The sequence below is a fragment of the Salmo trutta genome, chromosome 7, assembly GCF_901001165.1.
Source record: "Salmo trutta chromosome 7, fSalTru1.1, whole genome shotgun sequence".
Taxonomy (NCBI): domain Eukaryota; kingdom Metazoa; phylum Chordata; class Actinopteri; order Salmoniformes; family Salmonidae; genus Salmo; species Salmo trutta.
Genome location: NC_042963.1, coordinates 1,897,851 through 1,917,545, shown reverse-complemented (window position 1 = coordinate 1,917,545; position 19,695 = coordinate 1,897,851). Strand labels below are relative to the sequence as shown.

The following is a 19,695-nucleotide window of genomic DNA, read 5'->3' as shown; positions in this document are numbered from 1 at the left end:
ACACTAGAAAATGTAGCTGGCTAAATTCTTTCTATGATAAACATGATAAATCTGATGGCCATGTTTGCAAAAAAAGACCTTGCTCTTTCATTGTAAACTAGCTGGTTTTCTTATGCCATGTAGCTTAGTTGCTAGCCAAATAGCTTTGCATTCTTTTATTTTGTGTGGAAAAACTATAGTTGCACGACCCTGATGCCCCCGAGTAGCGCAGCTGCCTAAGGCACTGCATTTCAGTGCAAGAACCGTCACTACAGTCCCTGGTTTGAATCCAGGCTGAATCACATCCGGCCGTGATTGGGAGTCCCATAGGGTGGCGAACAATTGGCCCAGCGTCGTCCAGGTTTGGCCGTCATTGTAAATAAGAATTTGTTAAGTGATTTGCCCAGTTAAATAAAGGTTAAATAAAAAAATGCCGGATCACGAGACAATTTATGCTTGATCCGAAAATGCAATTGTAAGCATGCAGAGGCCACATTTAACTCTACGGCGTCGCCGTACGCCTCTTAAATTTTTAGGGCTCCACATTAACGGTAGCTGAGGGTGGGAGGTCCTGTATAAACACAAACTCACATCTCTGAGCTGCTGGGAAAAGCGCTAGAAGTATGAATGCCGACTTCTGCAGAGGCCATATCACCATAAATGTTGCAAGGCCTATGCCGCGTTATTAAAACATATTTGTATGATGGTGTGCGTTTTGAAAATGCAGATTTCTAAATGCGACCCCTGCCTAGTTGGCCTGGTTACTGTTGCAATGTAACATTAGCTAGCTAGGAAACGTCTGAAATGTGCAAGGCAAACGCAAATGACATGAGTTTTACTCCGAGCTAAAGCCTGGGCAGCTGCTAACTTAACCAACCTCTGCCTTCGGGGGTAAATCGTGAGCTTTATGGATCTCCACTAGTAACTATAGAAGCTAACTACATAGAAACTGTAGATCCACTAGCGGCTGTAAATAATACTGAAGCTAAGACACCTTGACCTGTTGATATTTAGCTAACGTTATCTAGGTTTTAAAAAAAAAATAGGCTCTGGCTTCGTTCGGACGATGGCGTCGTGGCGGGAAATTTGAGTCATTCTCCATCAACTGGCTGTCCACAATCTTCCATCCGGTGCACCAGCATAGGCATCAACACATAAACAGTCCAGCAAATGACAATGTAAGAGTGTATGCTTTGATTTGAATTGTAATTAAAGAAGTGTATTGATGAATTGGCAAGTACTAGACAGGTAGCTAAATAGCTGTTTTTTTTTGTTAGTGCAAGGTCGCTCATGAGAGTCGTGACACATCTAGTAGCAGATAGCTAACGTTAGCTAGCTCAGGTGGTGACAACAATCTGGGACTACTGCCGCGTTCATAACATATCTGGCCTCAAATACAACTGGGAACTGAGAGTGAGGGGAAAACGCGTTTTGAACGGTCATCCAACTTGGAAGTCCAAGTCTGCAACTCCTGCCTCTTCAGAGAGCTCGGAGTTTCCGACCTAAAGATCACTGACGTCATGATTTTACCTCGTTTATTTTTCGACTTCCCAGTTGTTTTGAAAGCACCATCCCACAGAGTTTCTAAACCTCTTCGATCGTACTTTCTTGCTAGCTCGCTAGTTACAGCAACAGCACAGATTAATACAGCCTATATTTCTTTGGTAACAACATCTGTCCTACAGTCCTAGCTAGCATCCTTATTTCTTGAAACATATCCATGTCCCACCCTGGCAGCTCAACCCATTGAAGATGGAAATGTATGTTTCCAGCATAAGCAAACATAATGGTGAGTATTATTGCTGGACTTTTATATGTTACGCATGACACTACTTTATGTTTTTGTTCATTTATTTGTTTGGTTTGTCTTTTTTTAAATGTATTTTGCTACTTTACAGCCACAAAGACAGATCTGAGTTTGTTGCTGGAGTGCCTGAAGTACCAGATGAAATGTCCTGCTTCACAGAAACAAGCTCTTTTCACCATCTACTCCATCTGTCAACAGAGAGGTTTCTCACACACACACACACACACACACACACACACACACACACACACACACACACGCCCACACAAACGCCCACACAAACAGCAAATGTTCTGTAGATCGATTTAATAGATAAATGAATCACTAATAGTAATGTAATGTCACTGATTCTCTCTGTTTCAGAAGAGAATGTGGACTTCTTCAGAGAGATGGGAGGAGTGGTGTTTGTGCACAACCTCTCTAAATCCAGTGCTCACTCAGAGGTCAGGGAGACTGCTCAGTTCACACTGGGAACGCTGGCGGAGGCCAATGGTGTGTGTGTGTATATGTTGGTAGTGTACTTTAAGCAGTTTCTCTCTGATGCTGATGTATGTGTATTGTAAACACGTGTGTATGTGCAGTGTACTGTAAGCAGGCCCTGTGTAGGAGGGAGACATTCAGTGATCTGGCAGAGTGTCTGATGCAGCAGGACAGCCCACTGACCCAGAGGAGAGTAGCTGTCTACCTGCTCTCTGTCCTCGTCGCCAACAACAGTAAGAGCAGACAGGAAAAACTGACTTTGGGTTTCTTTGGTCCTGCTGGGATTGAGGGTTGAGATTTGATTTTGGACAGGGGGTGATTGTCATGACAGGCAGGTGTTTTACCTGGTACAGCCAGAGGAGGATGGGGCTCCCTGTCTAGTGCCTCTCAAGGTTTCTACCTTCCAGGGAGTTTTTCCTTGCCACTGTACTACTGCTTGATTTTTGAAGTCTAAGCTGGGTTACTGTGAAGCACCTAAGCCCTGTTCACACTGCAGGGCTTAATCCTCAAATCAGTTTTGCAGGAAAAATAATAGATTTGGATATGCAAAAAAAAAAGGATTTGAGTCACTTCAAAACCTCCAGTGTGAACAAGGCTTTATTGATGTTAATGTGAAAAGCACTAGGCTATATATACTGCTCAAAAAAATAAAGGGAACACTTAAACAACACATCCTAGATCTGAATGTAAGAAATAATCTTATTAAATACTTTTTTCTTTACATAGTTGAATGTGCTGACAACAAAATCACACAAAAATAATCAATGGAAATACAATTTATCAACCCATGGAGGTCTGGATTTGGAGTCACACTCAAAATTAAAGTGGAAAACCACACTACAGGCTGATCCAACTTTGATGTAATGTCCTTAAAACAAGTCAAAATAGGCTCAGTAGTGTGTGGCCTCCACGTGCCTGTATGACCTCCCTACAACGCCTGGGCATGCTCCTGATGAGGTGGCGGATGGTCTCCTGAGGGATCTCCTCCCTGACCTGGACTAAAGCATCCGCCAACTCCTGGACAGTCTGTGGTGCAACGTGGCGTTGGTGGATGGAGCGAGACATGATGTCCCAGATGTGCTCAATTGGATTCAGGTCTGGGGAACGGGTGGGCCAGTCCATAGCATCAATGCCTTCCTCTTGCAGGAACTGCTGACACACTCCAGCCACATGAGGTCTAGCATTGTCTTGCATTAGGAGGAACCCAGGACCAACCGCACCAGCATATGGTCTCACAAGGGGTCTGAGGATCTCATCTCGGTACCTAATGGCAGTCAGGCTACCTCTGGCGAGCACATGGAGGGCTGTGCGGCCCCCCAAAGAAATGCCACCCCACACCATGACTGACCCACCGCCAAACCGGTCATGCTGCAGGATGTTGCAGGCAGCAGAACGTTCTCCACGGCGTCTCCAGACTCTGTCACATCTGTCACATGTGCTCAGTGTGAACCTGCTTTCATCTGTGAAGAGCACAGGGTGCCAGTGGCGAATTTGCCAATCTTGGTGTTCTCTGGCAAATGCCAAACGTCCTGCACGGTGTTGGGCTGTAAGCACAACCCCCACCTGTGGACGTCGGGCCCTCATACCACCCTCATGGAGTCTGTTTCTGACCGTTTGAGCAGACACATGCACATTTGTGGCCTGCTGGAGGTCATTTTGCAGGGCTCTGGCAGTGCTTCTCCTGCTCCTCCTTGCACAAAGGCAGAGGTAGCGGTCCTGCTGCTGGGTTGTTGCCCTCCTACGGCCTCCTCCACGTCTCCTGATGTACTGGCCTGTCTCCTGGTAGCGCCTCCATGCTCTGGACACTACGCTGACAGACACAGCAAACCTTCTTGCCATAGCTCGCATTGATGTGCCATCCTGGATGAGCTTCACTACCTGAGCCACTTGTGTGAGTTGTAGACTCCGTCTCATGCTACCACTAGAGTGAAAGCACCGCCAGCATTCAAAAGTGACCAAAACATCAGCCAGGAAGCATAGGAACTGAGAAGTGGTCTGTGGTTACCACCTGCAGAACCACTCCTTTATTGGGGGTGTCTTTCTAATTGCCTATAATTTCCACTTGTTGTCTATTCCATTTGCACAACAGCATGTGAAATTTATTGTCAATCAGTGTTGCTTCCTAAGTGGGCAGTTTGATTTCACAGAAGTGTGATTGACTTGGAGTTACATTGTGTTGTTTAAGTGTTCCCTTTATTTTTTTGAGCAGTGTATATTGTACATACAAATGTGGTTAATTGTGTGTGTGCTGCTTCAGGGTCTGGCCAGACGTTCGCTCAGACTTCGGGCTGTCTGGATATCCTGCTGGACTTGTTCAGGTAAACACTGAAATGCACCTCACTGAGTTTCCGGCAGACATGGGTCGAAATAGACAACGAATTATCTTTTACAATCAAGACCTGCATGGTCAAGAGGTAAGCAGCTGATGACATTGTATTAAAGTAAAACCGTACAGGACAACTCCAATTCAGGTTGATTGATGTTTGTTTCTCTCCCCAGGACTAGTTTCCCTCTCTCTGGCGAGGCCACAGTGAGACCTGCTAACGTCACTCAGCTGTTCCAACTCTGGACCTCTGTGTCCAGTGCTCTCTGTGGCTGTGTCAACAACCCCCAGAATGGTAACGTGTGTGTATTTGTGTCCTTGTACTGTGTTCTATGCAGCTGTACATTAAATAAACAAGGGTGGTTATGCATGCATGTGTGTAACTTGGTGGAAGAAGAAAAATGTTCTTTCCCTAGAGGAGAGCCAGCGCATCTGTGTGTCAGCCTTCCCCCTGGTCAAGGGCTGGCTGCAGCAGCTCTCTCACCCCCACACAGAGATGGTTCAGCCCATCTGCTCCTTTATATCCATGACTGTCGCCAACAACCGTAAGTAAAACAGGGATGATACACTGACACTAATGTTTAGAGTCAGTTACTTACATACTGTATGTATCAGTATCTTGTGATTGAAAAGGTATGTTAGCCTTTTTAACAGATTTTCTTGAGTTGTCTTGTCACACACAGAATACTTAGGTTGCTTTTGCAATGGACGGTTTGTAATTGTAATCCGAGTAGTTTTATAAGTGTAGTGTTGTTTCTATTTCTATGACGGCCAGGCAAAGATCTTAAAGATAGATGCAGACCTTCAGTCTGTAGAGATTAGTGTCCTAGAGCATTTTGGTAACTGTTCAAATGAAGGTTTATATCTCTCTCTCCTTGGTGTTAAGGAAGGATGGATGCAGGCCTGTGGCTCAGTTGGTAGAGCATGGTGTTTGCAACGCCAGGGCTGTGGGTTCGATTCCCACGGGGGGCCAGTACAAAAAAAAAATGCCTGAAATGTATGCATTCACTACTGTAAGTCGCTCTGGATAAGAGCGTCTGCTAAAATACAGTGTAGCCTCTAGTAGGACGGTTTTGGTTTATCTGTTGAACACTCATTATTCTGTATTAATCTCCTATCTCTGTGTCTCCCACTCTCTATCTCTCTCTACCCCTCTCACAGATTGTGCTCAGGATAGTTTTTCCACAGTCGGCGGGCTCGGAACTCTGACACTCACTCTGATTCGCTTAGTCTCTGATGCCGCCCACAGCCCATTGGCCTGTCAGCTGTCTGTCATCATGACCAAGACCCTGTCAGCCTGCATCATTGACAACCGTGAGTGACTCTCTCCCTGAATCCCAAATCAACCCCTCTCCCCTACCGCTAGGGCTGTGTAGAACTCACTCACTCACTCACTCACTCACTCACTCACTCACTCACTCTCATACAGCCATGTAAACCAGCTCTCCTTAGGTAACCTGTCCATTTTCTCCTCTCTCCCCCTACTGTGCGTAGCTGTGTTGGCGTCTGGTCTGGCAGGTTATGGTTTGGTTCCTCAGCTCCACTCCCTGCTGTCCAGCCGCAGCCTGGAGCCCCAAGACAGGCTCATTGTCATACTCACCCTGGGACACTGCACTGAGGCCTCTGGTATGGCCGGGACGCACAGCTTTATTTGCAACAAATAATGACGAAAGCACATCTTACAATTCCAAAGAAAACATTAATTTATTACAACAATGATAACTGCACAGTAATAACTGTGATAACTACAGTATTTATTTAATACAATTCTCCCCGTTCTCTCCTCTAGAGGATCACCGGTCTCAGTTGTTACAGTGTGGAGGTCTGTCCCTCATCATCACTCTACTGACTGAGTCTACCAGTGAAGAGCTCAGGAAGGCTGCTGCCTTCATACTGCAGACCTGCAAACAGGCTTGTGAGTACACACACACACACACACACACACACACACATAGACCTGTATGCAAATGTCAGTGTTGAAGTGAGTCTACCCATTTCATAATGTCCATAGCATTGTCTTTCCTCTCATTCTTCTCCTTCCTGTCCTCCCAGCTGTGTTTCTGCGTGGTGCGGTCCATGGGGAGTCTCAGGGTCAGACTGCGGAGCTAGAGCCCCCTGTGGACATGGAGGTGTACTGGAGGTCAGCACGAGACATGCTGCACAGGATCAACCAGCTGGAGAGACAACAGGCTCAGGTATATTACACCACACACACATATACATGGCGGGAACCTGGTTACCGGGATTACCGCCCAAAACCATTCTCTTTTCCCGGGATAAATAACTGTGAGAAACTGGTAAATTATAATCAATTATTTATATGAACAGCATGGCATGAAATGGAACTGTTAAATTATATGCAATGTCTAAATCTGTCTTCTTTATGGCCTCTGCATGATTAATTATCAACACTCAGGGTGCGGACAGACAGCCCATCTCAGTATGGAGCGCAGTTCACAATGCATGTAGACCTATCATCTCATCATGGTAACTTTATTTCTTGTGACAGGTGCTGTAGGCCTACATTTGCTGCAGCATAGTCTACGCTACAGTAATATAAAGAACGAATGCGCATCTAATTTACCATCTCCATCTGGCTTTCGGGGGTCACCTTATTTTTTAATTGTAAATACTTAAAAAAATATTTTTCAGCTGCAGAGTCAATGGAATATCGTTGCTTTAAATCAGTGCACGCCCAAGCACTCTGTCTTTCTCTCCATTAACTCCATTCAAATTGCATCCAAAATAGTTAATCATGTTCTAGTTAAGCAATAAAGCAGCAGGGGGTGTGGTATATGGCCAATTTACCACGGCTAAGGGCTGTTCTTAAGCACGACGCAACGCAGAGTGCCTGGACACAGCCCTTAGCCGTGGTATATTGGCATATATCACAAACACCCGAGGTGCCTTATTGCTATTATAAACTGGTTACCAACATAATTAGAGCATTAAAAATAAATGTTTTGTTATACACGTGATATACTGTCTGATATACCCCAGTTTTCAGCCAATCAGCATTCAGGGCTAGAACCACCCAGTTTGGTAGGCCGTCATTGTAAATAAGATTTTGTTCTTAACTGACTTGCCTAGTTAAATAAAGGTTAAATAAAATAAAAAACATAAATTGATATATAGCCCTATATATAGATGTCCTAGCCTACCTCTTTCAGGTAATACATTCAATGCAGTATTAGCCTTATATTTAGCTAATTAATGATGGGTTATGCATAATAAGCTTCTAACTTATAGCCTCTGTCTCTTGTGCAATACAAACGTCCCCTGTGCTCCACTGGCTTCTCCCATGCAGGAAAATCTAGACTAGAATAGCTTTCTGGACATAATTATTTTAGCATTTCTTATACCAATAGACTATTCGGAGAGGGATGCAAGCTCTTGTTTGCTGAATGTTAAATACATCAGCCAATAGAACTCACAGGTAGTTTGAAAGAAGAGCGAACGCACGATGGCGGTAGGCTATAGCAGTTATTTATCCAGACCAGTAACCATTCAATCAAACAAATAAAAATAAGAACTTAAATCTTCGTGAAGAGAAGTGAAAGCCTTCTGCATCTAATTATAGTCCTATATTATTCAACGATGTCATTAAAATGATGAAGATCAGGACAACAAAACTTATTTCATTGAACTGTTGAAAGCTAGGAAGAAATGAAGCCACGATAGAGGAAGGCTAATAACATTAGGGGAAATACTGTATTATGAAAGGTATACATGTGTCAGCCTGCTAATTATACAATTCTTATAGGCCCTATTATATTTCAAAATTAAAATCAAATTCTCTAGCCTATACTTGTAACTTTGTAGGCCGCATGTGCTGCACCAGAATTGCATGTTCTCTCCCTGTTTTATCATGGTTTGAACAATGTGTGTCCATCTAATACAGTATATTACAGTGCAGTAATACAGTTCACACTCAAAGATTAGCCTACTGGAGCTAGTTTCATGTATTTACCTAAGAGAGGATATAGCTTAGCTACATCTATGGGCTTTTATGTTTTTCTGTCTTGTGTAATGTGCAGTAGCCTATGTCATAGGCTATATGCATTGGATAATAGTGCAATCATTTGGGCTATTTTTAATGTAGGCCTCATTAAATGTATTTAATGCATGGCTCAGGTAGCATCAAAAATACCAGGAAAATATTCAACGCTCACACACACACACGCATATATATCAAGCTTTACAAAGGCACTGCAAACATCACACTTCTCCTCATACAGGCATGCATACTCTCACTCCCACTGACTTACTCACTCATCCACATGCACACCCCTTAAACAGCAAGCCTTTGTGTGTGTGTTGGGGTTGTTGAACAGGGAGCGGAGGAGGAGTTGGAGGGGGTTGAACCAACCCCCCCAGACCAAACCCCCCAGAACCCTGAAGAATGGGGGAGGAAGGAGCTACTCTTACCCCTACCTCTACCCCCATCCTTATCCCTACCCCCTCACCACACCTCTTTACCATACCAGGAGTGGAATGGAGGCAGGAGGTGTGAGGAAAGAGAGGAGCGTTGGAGAGGAGTAGAGAGTTGGGGTCAAGAGAGAAGAGAGGAGGAAAGAGGAGAAGAGAGGGGGATGTCCTGTGAACACACCCCAGTCCGGCCAGTTCTAGTGGGGAGGGGTGGAGATGGAGAGAGAGAGGATCTACACCATAGACTCCTAGAGGAGAATCAACCCACAAACAGAGAGCAGGACCTAACGGTGCGGGTCTAACACAGCTCTGGTCCACTCCACACACAATGGTCCTGTCCAGAAACAACCCCTACCCTCTAGTGGACGTCATGTCAATCTGAAGGAATTGGATAGGTATAATAAGCAATATGGTAGCTCCACCTTGCCCTCTGATATGTTGTTTCTGGACAGGACCAATGTATTTAACAGACACTACTAGGCTCTCCAAGCCCACTGACTCTCTTGTTTTTTTGTGTGTGTTTGTGTGTTTTGATCAGAAGCGTGTAAGGAGACAGATATTCCAAACCAGTGAGGAGCCTCAGAAACCCAGCCGCAGCAGAGAGAGTGAGAGGGAGAAGAGAACACACACACAAAGGCACACCATGCTGCACGTTTACACACTTGGAAACACACAACCAGAGAAGGAAAGGGACAGGGGCTTGGCAGCTAAGAGAAATAGTTATCCTTTCTACACAAACACACACACAGAGAAAGGCAAAAACACAGCATCACACACACAGACCGAGAACCGCAGAGACAAGCACCTTGGTATGAGAGAGCAGGCTCACACACAGTCTTTGTCAGCCGTGGGCTATGCTGGACCTGGTAGAGCTAGTGTCCCTGGGCCGCCCCGTGATGGAGAGGATGAGAGGTGCTCTGTATGTCTGGGGACAGGAACACTGGTCCCTTCCTCCTCCAGTCCACTAGAAGGACACTCCCAGACACACACACACAGGTCAGCACTCTGCACTATATGCAAATGCTGTATTTATTGAAACATGATTCTTGTGAAGTGTTTCATGTTGATGTTATGTAAGAAATGTAATTCTGTGTACCGTTCTTCTCTCCCTCATGGTGTGTGGTTTAGCCAAGTGTTCAAGTGCCCAGCTCCAGGCAAGCCAGGAATGAGCAGGCAGAAGAAACCGTTGGATGATGAAGGTACAAAAATGTCAATGGGATAAAGTGACAATGCAAAACTGTCTACATGTATACAAAATGTATACAAAAATATGTGGACACCCCTTGAAATTAGTATATTTGGCTGTTTCAGCCACACCCGTTGCTGACAGGTATATAAAATCGAGCACACAGCCAACCGATCTCCATAGACAAACATTGGCAGTCGAATGGGCTTACTGAAGAGCTCAGTGACTTTCAACGTGGCACCGTCATAGGATGCCACCTTTCCAACAAGTCAGTTTGTCAAATTTCTGACCTGCTAGAGCTTCCCTGGTCAACTCTTAAGTCCTGTTATTGTGAAATGGAAATGTCTAGGAGCAACAACGGTTCAGCCGCGAAGTGGTAGGCCACGCAAGCTCACAGAATAGGGCCGCAGATTGCTGAAGCGTGTAGCACGTAAAAATAATCTGCTGTCATTTGCAGTACTACCTACCGAGTTCGACACTGTGTCTGGAAGCAACGTCAGCACAAGAACTGTTCATCGAGAGCTTTAGGAAATGGGTTTCCATGGCCGACCAGCTGCACACAAACCTAAGATCACCATCCGTAATGCCAAGTGTCGGCTGGAGTGATGTAAAGCTCGCCGCCATTGGACTCTGGAGCATTGAAAACGCTTTCTCTGGAGTGATGAATCACACTTCACCATCTGGAAGTCCAACAGATGAATCTGGGTTTGGTGGATGCCAGCACAACACTACCTGCCCCAATAGTGCCAACTGTAAAGTTTGGTGGTGGAGGAATAATGGTCTGGGCCTGTTTTTCATGGTTCGGGCTAGGCCCCTTAGTTCCATCGAAGGGAAATCTTAGCGCTACAGCATTCTAGACAATTCTGTGCTTACAACTTTGTGGCAACAGTTTGGGGAAGGATCTTTCCTGTTTCAGCATGACACTGTCCCCGTGCTCAAAGCGAGGTCCATACAGAAATGGTTTGTCGAGATCGGTGTGGAAGAACTTGGCCTGCACAAAGCCCTGACCTCAACCCCATCGAACACCTTTTTGATGAATTGGAACGCCGGCTGCGAGCCAGGTCTAATCACCCAACATCAGTGCCCGACCTCACTAATACTCTTGTAGCTGAATGGAAGCAAGTCCCCGCAGCAATGTTCCAACAACTAGTGGAAAGCCGTCCCAGAAGGGTGGAGGCTGTTATAGAAGCAAAGGGGGGACCAACTCCATATTAATGCCCATGATTTTGGAATGAGATGTTCGACAAGCAGCTGTCTACATACTTTTGTTCATGTAGTGTATCTATTTATCTATAGCTCTGAAAAAAGCTTAACCGTCTCTTAGCAAAACCGTGTTCACCCAGCTGTTTCCTTCTCCCCAGGCTGTGTGTTCGGTTTGGTGACCAGCCGGTCGTTCCCTGGCCTCCAAAGGAATTGTCCTCACAGCTGTGACCTGCACCTTGTACTGCAGCAGGCCACACACAGCTACACACAGCACCTCCGAGATATACGCAGGAGGAGAGAAATACACTCAACGGGACAGAGAGAGACGCAGCAAGGGACACAGAGCGTCTGGGATCACTGCAGAGATAACACACCCACACACCGATGTGATTTGAATTGGGATTTGTGTCCTGTTGTAACAGAGGCCAGTCTGACTCCTGTCTGTAAAGGAACCCTCCTGAGGAGCTACTCAACCAACAGCGGACAACGCAACACTGATCACAACTGTAAGATTCCCAATCTCAACTAAATATTTACATATCCACTCTGTCTTTTCTGTGAAAAACAATAATATATTATATAGTCCCCCCCCCCCCGTTTTCTCTCTCAGATGTGAATCTCACTCCCCTTAAGAACTGTGGTCCATGTGAAGGTACCACTCGGAATCCTTTGCGTAAAGGTCTGATGAAGAGCCTCTCCTCTGTGACCAGCAGGGGGCAGGAGAGAGGAGGTACAGTATGTTCAGACACCATGGCAACACGTTAGCCTTTATTTTACAATACATTCACCGATTTCATAACACACTGTGTGCCCTCAGGCCCCTACTCCACCATTTCCACATATCTACGTGACTAAATCCATGTGTATGTATAGTGTGTATGTTATTGTGTGTGTGTGCATGTGTCTCTTCCAATGTTTGTGTTGCTTCACAGTTCCCTCTGTTCCATAAGGTGTTTTTTAATCTGTTTTTTTTTTAATCAAATTTTACTGCTTGCGTCAGTTACTTGATGTGGAATGGAGTTCCATGTAGTCAGGGCTCTATGTAATACTGTGTGCCTCCCATAGTCTGTTCTGGACTTGGGGACTGTGAAGAGACCTCTTGTGGCATGTCTTGTGGGGTATGCATGGGTGTCCGAGCTGTGTACTAGTAGTGTCACTACTAGCTGCCAGTGTCAATACTAGAGGTCGACCGATTAATCGGCATGGCCGATTAATTAGGGCCGATTTCAAGTTTTCATAACAATCGGTAATCGGAATTCTTGGGACGCCGATTACTTGCAGCCAGGAGAGATTGACATGCATATTATTAATATTAGCTCTCTGAGTATATCCAAGTGCCAGCCGTGTTGCTCTGTTCTGAGCCAATTGCAATTTTCCTAAGTCCTTTTTTGTGGCACCTGACCAAACGACTGAACAGTAGTCAAGGTGTGACAAAACTAGGGCCTGTAGGACCTGCCTTGTTGTTAGTGTTGTTAAGAAGGCAGAGCATTGCTTTACTTTAGACAGACTTCTCCCCATCTTAGCTACTACTGCATCAATACTGCATCAATATGTTTTGACCATGACAGTTTACAATCTAGTGTTACTCCAAGCAGTTTAGTCGTCTCAACTTGCTCAATTTCCATATTATTTATTACAAGATTTAGTTGAGGTTTAGGGTTTAGTGACTGTTTTGTTCCAAATACAAAGCTTTTAGTTTTAGAAATATTTAGGGCGAACTTGTTCCTTTCCACCCACTCTGAAACTAACTGCAGCTCTTTGTTGAGTGTTGCAGTCATTTCAGTTGCTGTAGTAGCTGACGTGTATAGTGTTGAGTCATTCCGCATATATAGAAACTCTAGCTTAAAGTCAATGGCATGTCTTTAGTAAAAATTGAAAAAAAAGCAAGGTGCCTATACAGCTAACCTGGGGAATTCCTGGTTCTAACTGGATTATAGTTGATAGGCTTCCATTAAAGAACACCCTCTGTGTTCTGTTATACAAGTAAATCTTTATCCACATTATAGCAGGGGGTGTAAAGCCATAACACATCAGTTTTTCCAGCACTGGACTATGATCAATAATGTCAAAAGCTGCACTGAAGTCTAACAAGACAGCCCCCACAATCATTTTATCATCAATTCCTCTCAGCCAATCAGTCATTTGTGTAAGTGCTGTGCTTGTTGAGTGTCTGCTTCCCTATAAGCATGCTGAAATTCTGTTGTCAATTTGTTTACTGTACAATAGCATTGTATCTGGTCAAACACAATTTTTTCCAGAAGTTTACTAAGGGTTGGTAACAGGCTGATTGGTTGGCTATTTGAGCCAGTAAAGGGGGCTTTACTATTCTTGGGTAGCGGAATGACTTTAGCTTCCCTCCAGACCTGAGGGCACACGCTCTCTAGTAGGCTTAAATTGAAGATGTGGCAATGTCATCTGCTATTATCCTCAGTAATTTTCCATCTAGATTGTCAGACCCCGGTGGCTTGTCATTGTTGATAGACAACCATTTTTTCACCTCTTCCACATTGACTTTACGGAATTCAAAAGTACAATTCTTTGTCTTTCATAATTTGGTCAGATATACTTGGATGTGTAGTGTCAGTGTTTGTTGCTGGCATGTCATCCCTAAGTTTGCTTATCTTGCCAATGAAAAAGTCATTAAAGTAGTTTGCAATATCAGTGGGCTTTGTGATGAATGAGCCATCTGATTCAATAAATGAAAGAGCCAAGTTGGCTTTTTCCCCAAAATGTAATTTAAGGTGCCCGGAAGCTTTTTACTATCATTCTTTATATAATTTATCTTTGTTTCATAGTGTTGTTTATTTTTTATTTAGTTTAGTCACATGATTTCTTAATTTGCAGTACGTTTGCCAATCAGTTGGGCAGCCAGACTTAATTGCCATACCTTTTGCCTCATCCCTCTCAACCATACAATTTTTAAATTCCTCATCAATCCACGGGGATTTAACAGTTTTTACCGTCATTTTCGTAATGAATGCGTGCTTATTAGTAACTGGAATAAGTAGTTTCATAAATGTGTCAAGTGCAGCGTCTGGTTGCTTCTCATTACACACCACAGAGCAGCAAATATTATTTACATCAACATATTAATCACTACAAAACTTCTTGTATGACCTCTTGTACACTATATTAGGCCCAGCCTTTGGAACTTTGGTTTTCCTAGATATGGCTATTATATTGCGATCACTACATCCTATGGATTTGGATACTGCTTTAAGCAAATATCTGCAGCGTTAGTAAAGATGTGATCAATACATGTTGATGATTTAATTCCTGTGCTGTTTGTAACTACCCTGGTAGGTTGACTGACAACCTGATCCAGGTTGCAGACACTGGTTACAGTTTGAGGTTTTTTCCTGAGTGGGCAGCTTAATGATAGCTAGTCAATATTTAAATCACCCAGAAAATATACTTCTCTGTTGATATCACGTACAATATCAAGCATTTCACACGAGGCAGATGAACCTGTAGCCATATACCTTCAACAGTATTTAACATTAGATCGTCTAAGCTTTTACAGGAATGTGGTTCTCAATGTAGACAGCAACACCGCCTCCCTTGGCATTTCTGTCTTTTCGGTAGATGTTATAACCATGTATTACTACCACTGTATCATCAAGGTATTATCTAAATGAGTTTCAGAGATAGTCAGAATATGAATGTCATCTGTTACAAGCAAGTTATTGACTTCATGGACCTTGTTTCTTAAGCTACATATGTTAATATGGGCTATTTTTAGCACTTTTCTGGGTTGCTTGATTGTTTTTAATGCTTTACTGGGAAGCTTATCAGAGGTAGACTTACTCATGTTATTTACATTGGAGCTGATAGTGCAGGGTGAGCTGCACACCGCCTCAGTGCTAACAGTGTAACTCTGGTTTATAGGCTCATGATTACAATAGCTGCAGGATAAACAGATGTATTCGTTGCAATTAGGGGTACATAAATTAAATGACTTGTGTTTGCCAATGCCCCTAAGATCATGTACATTTGATGCAGCATTATGATGACTCATTGTCACAATGGTAGGGATTAACTGAGCTGGTCCTGGATCATTTACCAGTCATTGTTTCAACGCATCCTTGAAATGCATGGACAGAGTCCAGGAGCCAAGGTGATTTGGATGGACTCTGTCATTCCTGTAGAGTATCTTCTGTTTCCAGAAGGTGTCAAAGTTATCAGCACAAGTGACTCCAGCAGAGCTACAGTAGTCTTTCAGCCAGATGTGTAATGCCAGCAGTCTGCTGAATCTTTCACACCCGCGGCCCAACGGTGGTACTGGACCTGAAATTAATGGCCGTTTTTTGGAGTCTTTTAATACTAAAATCAGTTTTTTAAAATCCATTTTCAAATGTTCCGAGCTAGCCCTCCTGATGTCGTTTGACCCCAGATGGACTACGACAGTGTCAGCTCCTGGCGTGGTAGAACAGTCAGAAGCAGCCTTGTTATGTCCTGTACTGGTGCTCCTGGGTAGCACAGGGTTTTTGCCTTGGGGACCGAGATGTTGCTCACCATAGAGCTGCCTATGATGACAGTTGGTGATGTTGAATGGGCCGGTCTCTCAGGCAGCCTCATGGTCTAGTGAGGCTGGGAGCTCCTAGGATCTGAACCCGAGGTTGAAGCCACCGGAGAGGGAGACAGAGCCGAGGATGAAGACGCAGGTACCTCCGGATCCGATCTTGATTGGGAAGCCACCAAGGATGAAGGTGCCAGAACCTCTGGATCCAGGGCGGCAAAGCTGTTTCTGGTCTGTGTCAGTTTCGGGCTCAACATCTCCATGGAGACCCCTGTTGCCAGGGACGCCTTTGTCGACATCCACAGCGAGTGACGTACCTCCATGGCTGGTTGGTTGATGTGGCCAGTGACACTTTGCTTTTTGAAAGTCCAATATTTAGAAAATTGTCTGCTTACATGCAAAACATTTTGGGACTGTATCAACAGTGGACTAATGAGTGGATTTACCCTTTAAGTTAGATGCTGGTAACAGGCTGCTATGAAGTTACAACTAATATGCGAATTGAATGTGTGTGGTTTTTTTTGTAGGATTCCTGGTCTCCAGTGTATTCCTTGTAACACAGAGAACTGTTCTCACACTGGCTGATAGCTAGTCAACTCTGTTACTGACCTCTCTTTTACCGACCTCTACAGCTGTATAACACAACACTAGCTAGTTTACACTGTTCTATACCAGTACAGTTGTACAACTCCAGCTCACTAGCTAGTTTACACTCTGTTATAGCGCTCTAATCGTGTAGCAGTGTCCACCTCCAAGCTTCTGTGTGTGTTGATTCACAGTTCACAGATTTACTCTTCTCTTTTTGAGCACGTTTCCTCCTTCACTTTGTCTGAACGGAGGGGGAAAAAAATAAAAAAAATAAAATGAAATGTATGCATTCATTACTGTAAGTCGCTCTGGATAAGAGCATCTGCTAAATGACTAAAATGTAAAAAATGTCTGACATCCTACACTATCTTTCTTTGTCTGTACGTTTGTTTCTTTCGCTCTCTAACCCACTTTCCCTCCTCTTTTTCTGTTTTTTCTCTCTTGCTTTTCTTTCGCCATCTTGATCTTTCCATTATGACCCCCCCCTCCGCTCACTCTCTGCCCCTCTCTCTCATGCTCCATTTATCCTTTTTTCTCCCTTTCTCCCTCTCTGGTCAGTGAATCTCTTCTCTGTGTTCTATTGTTCTGGTAGCAGGCAGCTGTATTGGGCCTGACTGATGACGTAATGTCACTTCCAATGAAGAAGAAAAAGAGGGAGAGATTGTATTTTCTCTTTATTTGATTGTCTCTCTGTTTACCTCAATGAACTCAGAGCTGTTGGTCTTTGCTCACAATGAGGCTTGACACATCTGTTCTTTGCTTTCTGTCTCCCTCTTTTTTTTTCTCACTCACACACACACACACAGACAGAAGAACACATCATGGGGAAGATGCCGTCATCGATGATCAGCAGAAGACTCTGTCCATTGGAAACCCATCTTTGACTGTAAGAGAGAGATGAGTGTGTATGTCGGGAGTTTGTGAATCCAGATGTGTCTGTTGAATTGGAGGTTAATCTATAGTGGATGGACTGTATAGAACGACCAATGTTCTAGTAACCAGGCAATGAGGCAGCAGAGACCACTATGCCAATGTGTGTGTAGTAGGGGCATGTTATCCAGAGGTCTGTGTTTCATGGTGTTCTCTGTCTTGCAGCAGAGCAGTTCCAAAACCAAGGAAAAGAGGGTGATGACCAATGAGGTGTGTTTGTGTTTTGTCTCATGTCCTCTTTTCCGTCTCTCTCTCACTGTTCTTTACCCTGCATTCTCTTACATTCCTTGTACATTGACCCCCCCCCCATTTCAATTTAAGGGGATTTATAGGAAACATGTTCATATTGCCAAAGCAAGTGAAATGGATAATAAACAAAAGTGAAATAAACAAAAAATGAACAGTTAACATTACACTTACAAAAGAGTAACATGTCAAATGTCTTATGTATATACACAGTGTTGTAATGATGTGCAAATCATTCAAGTACAAAAGGGAAAATAAATAAACAAATATAGGTTGTATGTACAATGGGTGTTTGTTCTTCACTGGTTGCTCTTTTGTGGAAACGGGTCACACATTTTGCTGCTGTGATGGCACACTGGTATTTCACCCAGTAGATATGGGAGTTTATCAAAATTGGATTTGTTTTCAAATTCTTTGTGGGTCTGTGTAATCTAAGGGAAATATGTGTCTATAATATGGTCATACATTTCGCAGGAGGTTAGGAAGTGCAGCTCAGTTTCCACCTCATTTTGTGGGCAGTGTGCACATAGCCTGTCTGCTCTTGAGAGCCAGGTCTGTCTTCAGCGGCCTCTATCTATCTATATCTCCAGAGGAGGGAGAGGAGGAACTTCAGCCGTGAGGAGGAGAGTTATCTGTGTCGAGGTATAGAGCGGTTTGGTCCATCCTGGAACTCCATCCTTTGGGCCTATCCGTTCCAGCCGGGACGCACCAACGTTGACCTGGCCAAGAAATACAAACGCCTGCAGGTGATAGGCATCAACAATGGTTTTTCAAAAATGTATGTATGTCACTGAATTCAATTTCAGTTGGTGAGTATTCAACTGACCCTGCTCTCTGTCATTTTCTGGGTCTTGTTCTCCATCTTGTTCCCTCTCTCTCATTCTCTCTTTCTCTCCCAACAGGCTAAAGCCCAGGGTATGGATTCACACTCCATGAGATCCTAGAAGAACACATTGTCTATTGTACATAAATCACAGTCATATATTTGAAATACTCTAATGTAATATTCAATAATAGTTTAAATACTATAATTTAGTCCCCAGTTTGAAATTAATTACTATGCTGTACTACTGTAAATAAAATACATAATTTTATTTAAAATTTAGTCATATTTTAAATATGTTAATTTCATGGTCATGGGAGGATTAATGAAGTCTCCGTTCTGTATTTCTCAACCTTGTTTTTTTACACAGTATTTTGCTGCCTATTTGAAGTAGTTGGAATATTGTTTGGAATAGAAAAATGGAAATTATTTGTGGAATGTTTTGCAGTTGACGCTTTCATAATTTATCTTGTTCATTGTTAATGTATGGATTAAGACTGAAATGGTTGTTCACTCGTCATCCCCTGAAGTTGTTTGTATTGAATTAAACAGAAGGGTGTCTATGCAGTGATGTGTGTCAGTCACTGTCTGATAATCTCACACTATGCTTTTTCATTCAGGGACCCTCTAGGCTCCAGGGAATTAACAATGAGGATGTTCATTTACTGACTTGAGGTTAAAAACAGCTTTTTCTACTTTTAGAGAGTTTATGTTTGTCCCTTAAGGGGAAATGCTTTCTATAGCTTAATATTAAACTCCAATATCTAAGACACTTTTTATGCAATGCATGGGTGTGAATGGTTTAAACATGCATGAAACCTAGGAGACTGTGGGAGAAAAGATATATTTGAGTTACAGTGGCCGACAGACATTGAATACTGTATCTTGATGTATTTATGAGTGGATTTGGATACAGGGATTGTGTTCTCATTGGGAAAACAGCAGGAGCTCATACTTTTGATGGAACTGACCGTTTGCAAATGTCAAAGCTATACGGAACAAAAAATATAAATGCAACATGCAACAATTTAAAAGATTTTACTGAGTTACAGTTCATATAAGGAAATCCGTCAATTGACAAAAATTCATTAGGCCTTTTTCTGGGGAGCCAGGCCCAGCAAATCATGAGTTTTTCCCCACAGAAGGGCTTTATTACAGACAGAAATACTCAACACCCTCAGAC

At 43.5% G+C, this 19,695-nt stretch overlaps 1 protein-coding gene across 6 annotated transcripts; it reads left to right on the top strand.

Annotated features, from left to right (window-relative positions):
* The first annotated feature begins 376 nt into the window (after positions 1 to 376).
* LOC115196718 (telomere repeats-binding bouquet formation protein 1) lies at positions 377 to 19,079 on the top strand. 6 transcript variants are annotated; one of them, XM_029757584.1, is made up of 21 exons: positions 377 to 1,157; positions 1,717 to 1,768; positions 1,878 to 1,988; positions 2,150 to 2,278; positions 2,368 to 2,499; positions 4,524 to 4,584; positions 4,766 to 4,884; positions 5,006 to 5,134; positions 5,751 to 5,903; positions 6,084 to 6,215; positions 6,379 to 6,504; positions 6,642 to 6,784; positions 9,077 to 9,307; positions 9,556 to 10,013; positions 10,146 to 10,216; positions 11,565 to 11,912; positions 12,017 to 12,136; positions 17,320 to 17,399; positions 17,609 to 17,653; positions 18,280 to 18,467; positions 18,592 to 19,079. In XM_029757584.1, exons 2-21 carry the CDS (start codon positions 1,732 to 1,734, stop codon positions 18,623 to 18,625), a joined length of 2,847 nt encoding a protein of 948 aa, XP_029613444.1. In that variant the 5' UTR covers positions 377 to 1,157; positions 1,717 to 1,731; the 3' UTR covers positions 18,626 to 19,079. The 6 variants fall into 6 exon arrangements, with proteins under 6 accessions (XP_029613444.1, XP_029613441.1, XP_029613442.1 ...); XM_029757581.1 differs by having other exon boundaries at positions 8,924 to 9,307; positions 17,612 to 17,653; XM_029757582.1 differs by having other exon boundaries at positions 8,924 to 9,307; positions 18,280 to 18,435.
* The last annotated feature ends 616 nt before the right edge of the window (positions 19,080 to 19,695 follow it).

Bases quoted from the DNA above. Each gene is read 5' to 3' on its own strand.
- LOC115196718 (XM_029757580.1), top strand. From the start codon at position 1,732: ATGGAAATGTATGTTTCCAGCATAAGCAAACATAATG. The intron at 2,500-4,523 runs GTAAGAGCAGAC...GTGCTGCTTCAG, and splicing joins TGTCCTCGTCGCCAACAACA to GGTCTGGCCAGACGTTCGCT. The intron at 5,904-6,083 runs GTGAGTGACTCT...TACTGTGCGTAG, and splicing joins AGCCTGCATCATTGACAACC to CTGTGTTGGCGTCTGGTCTG.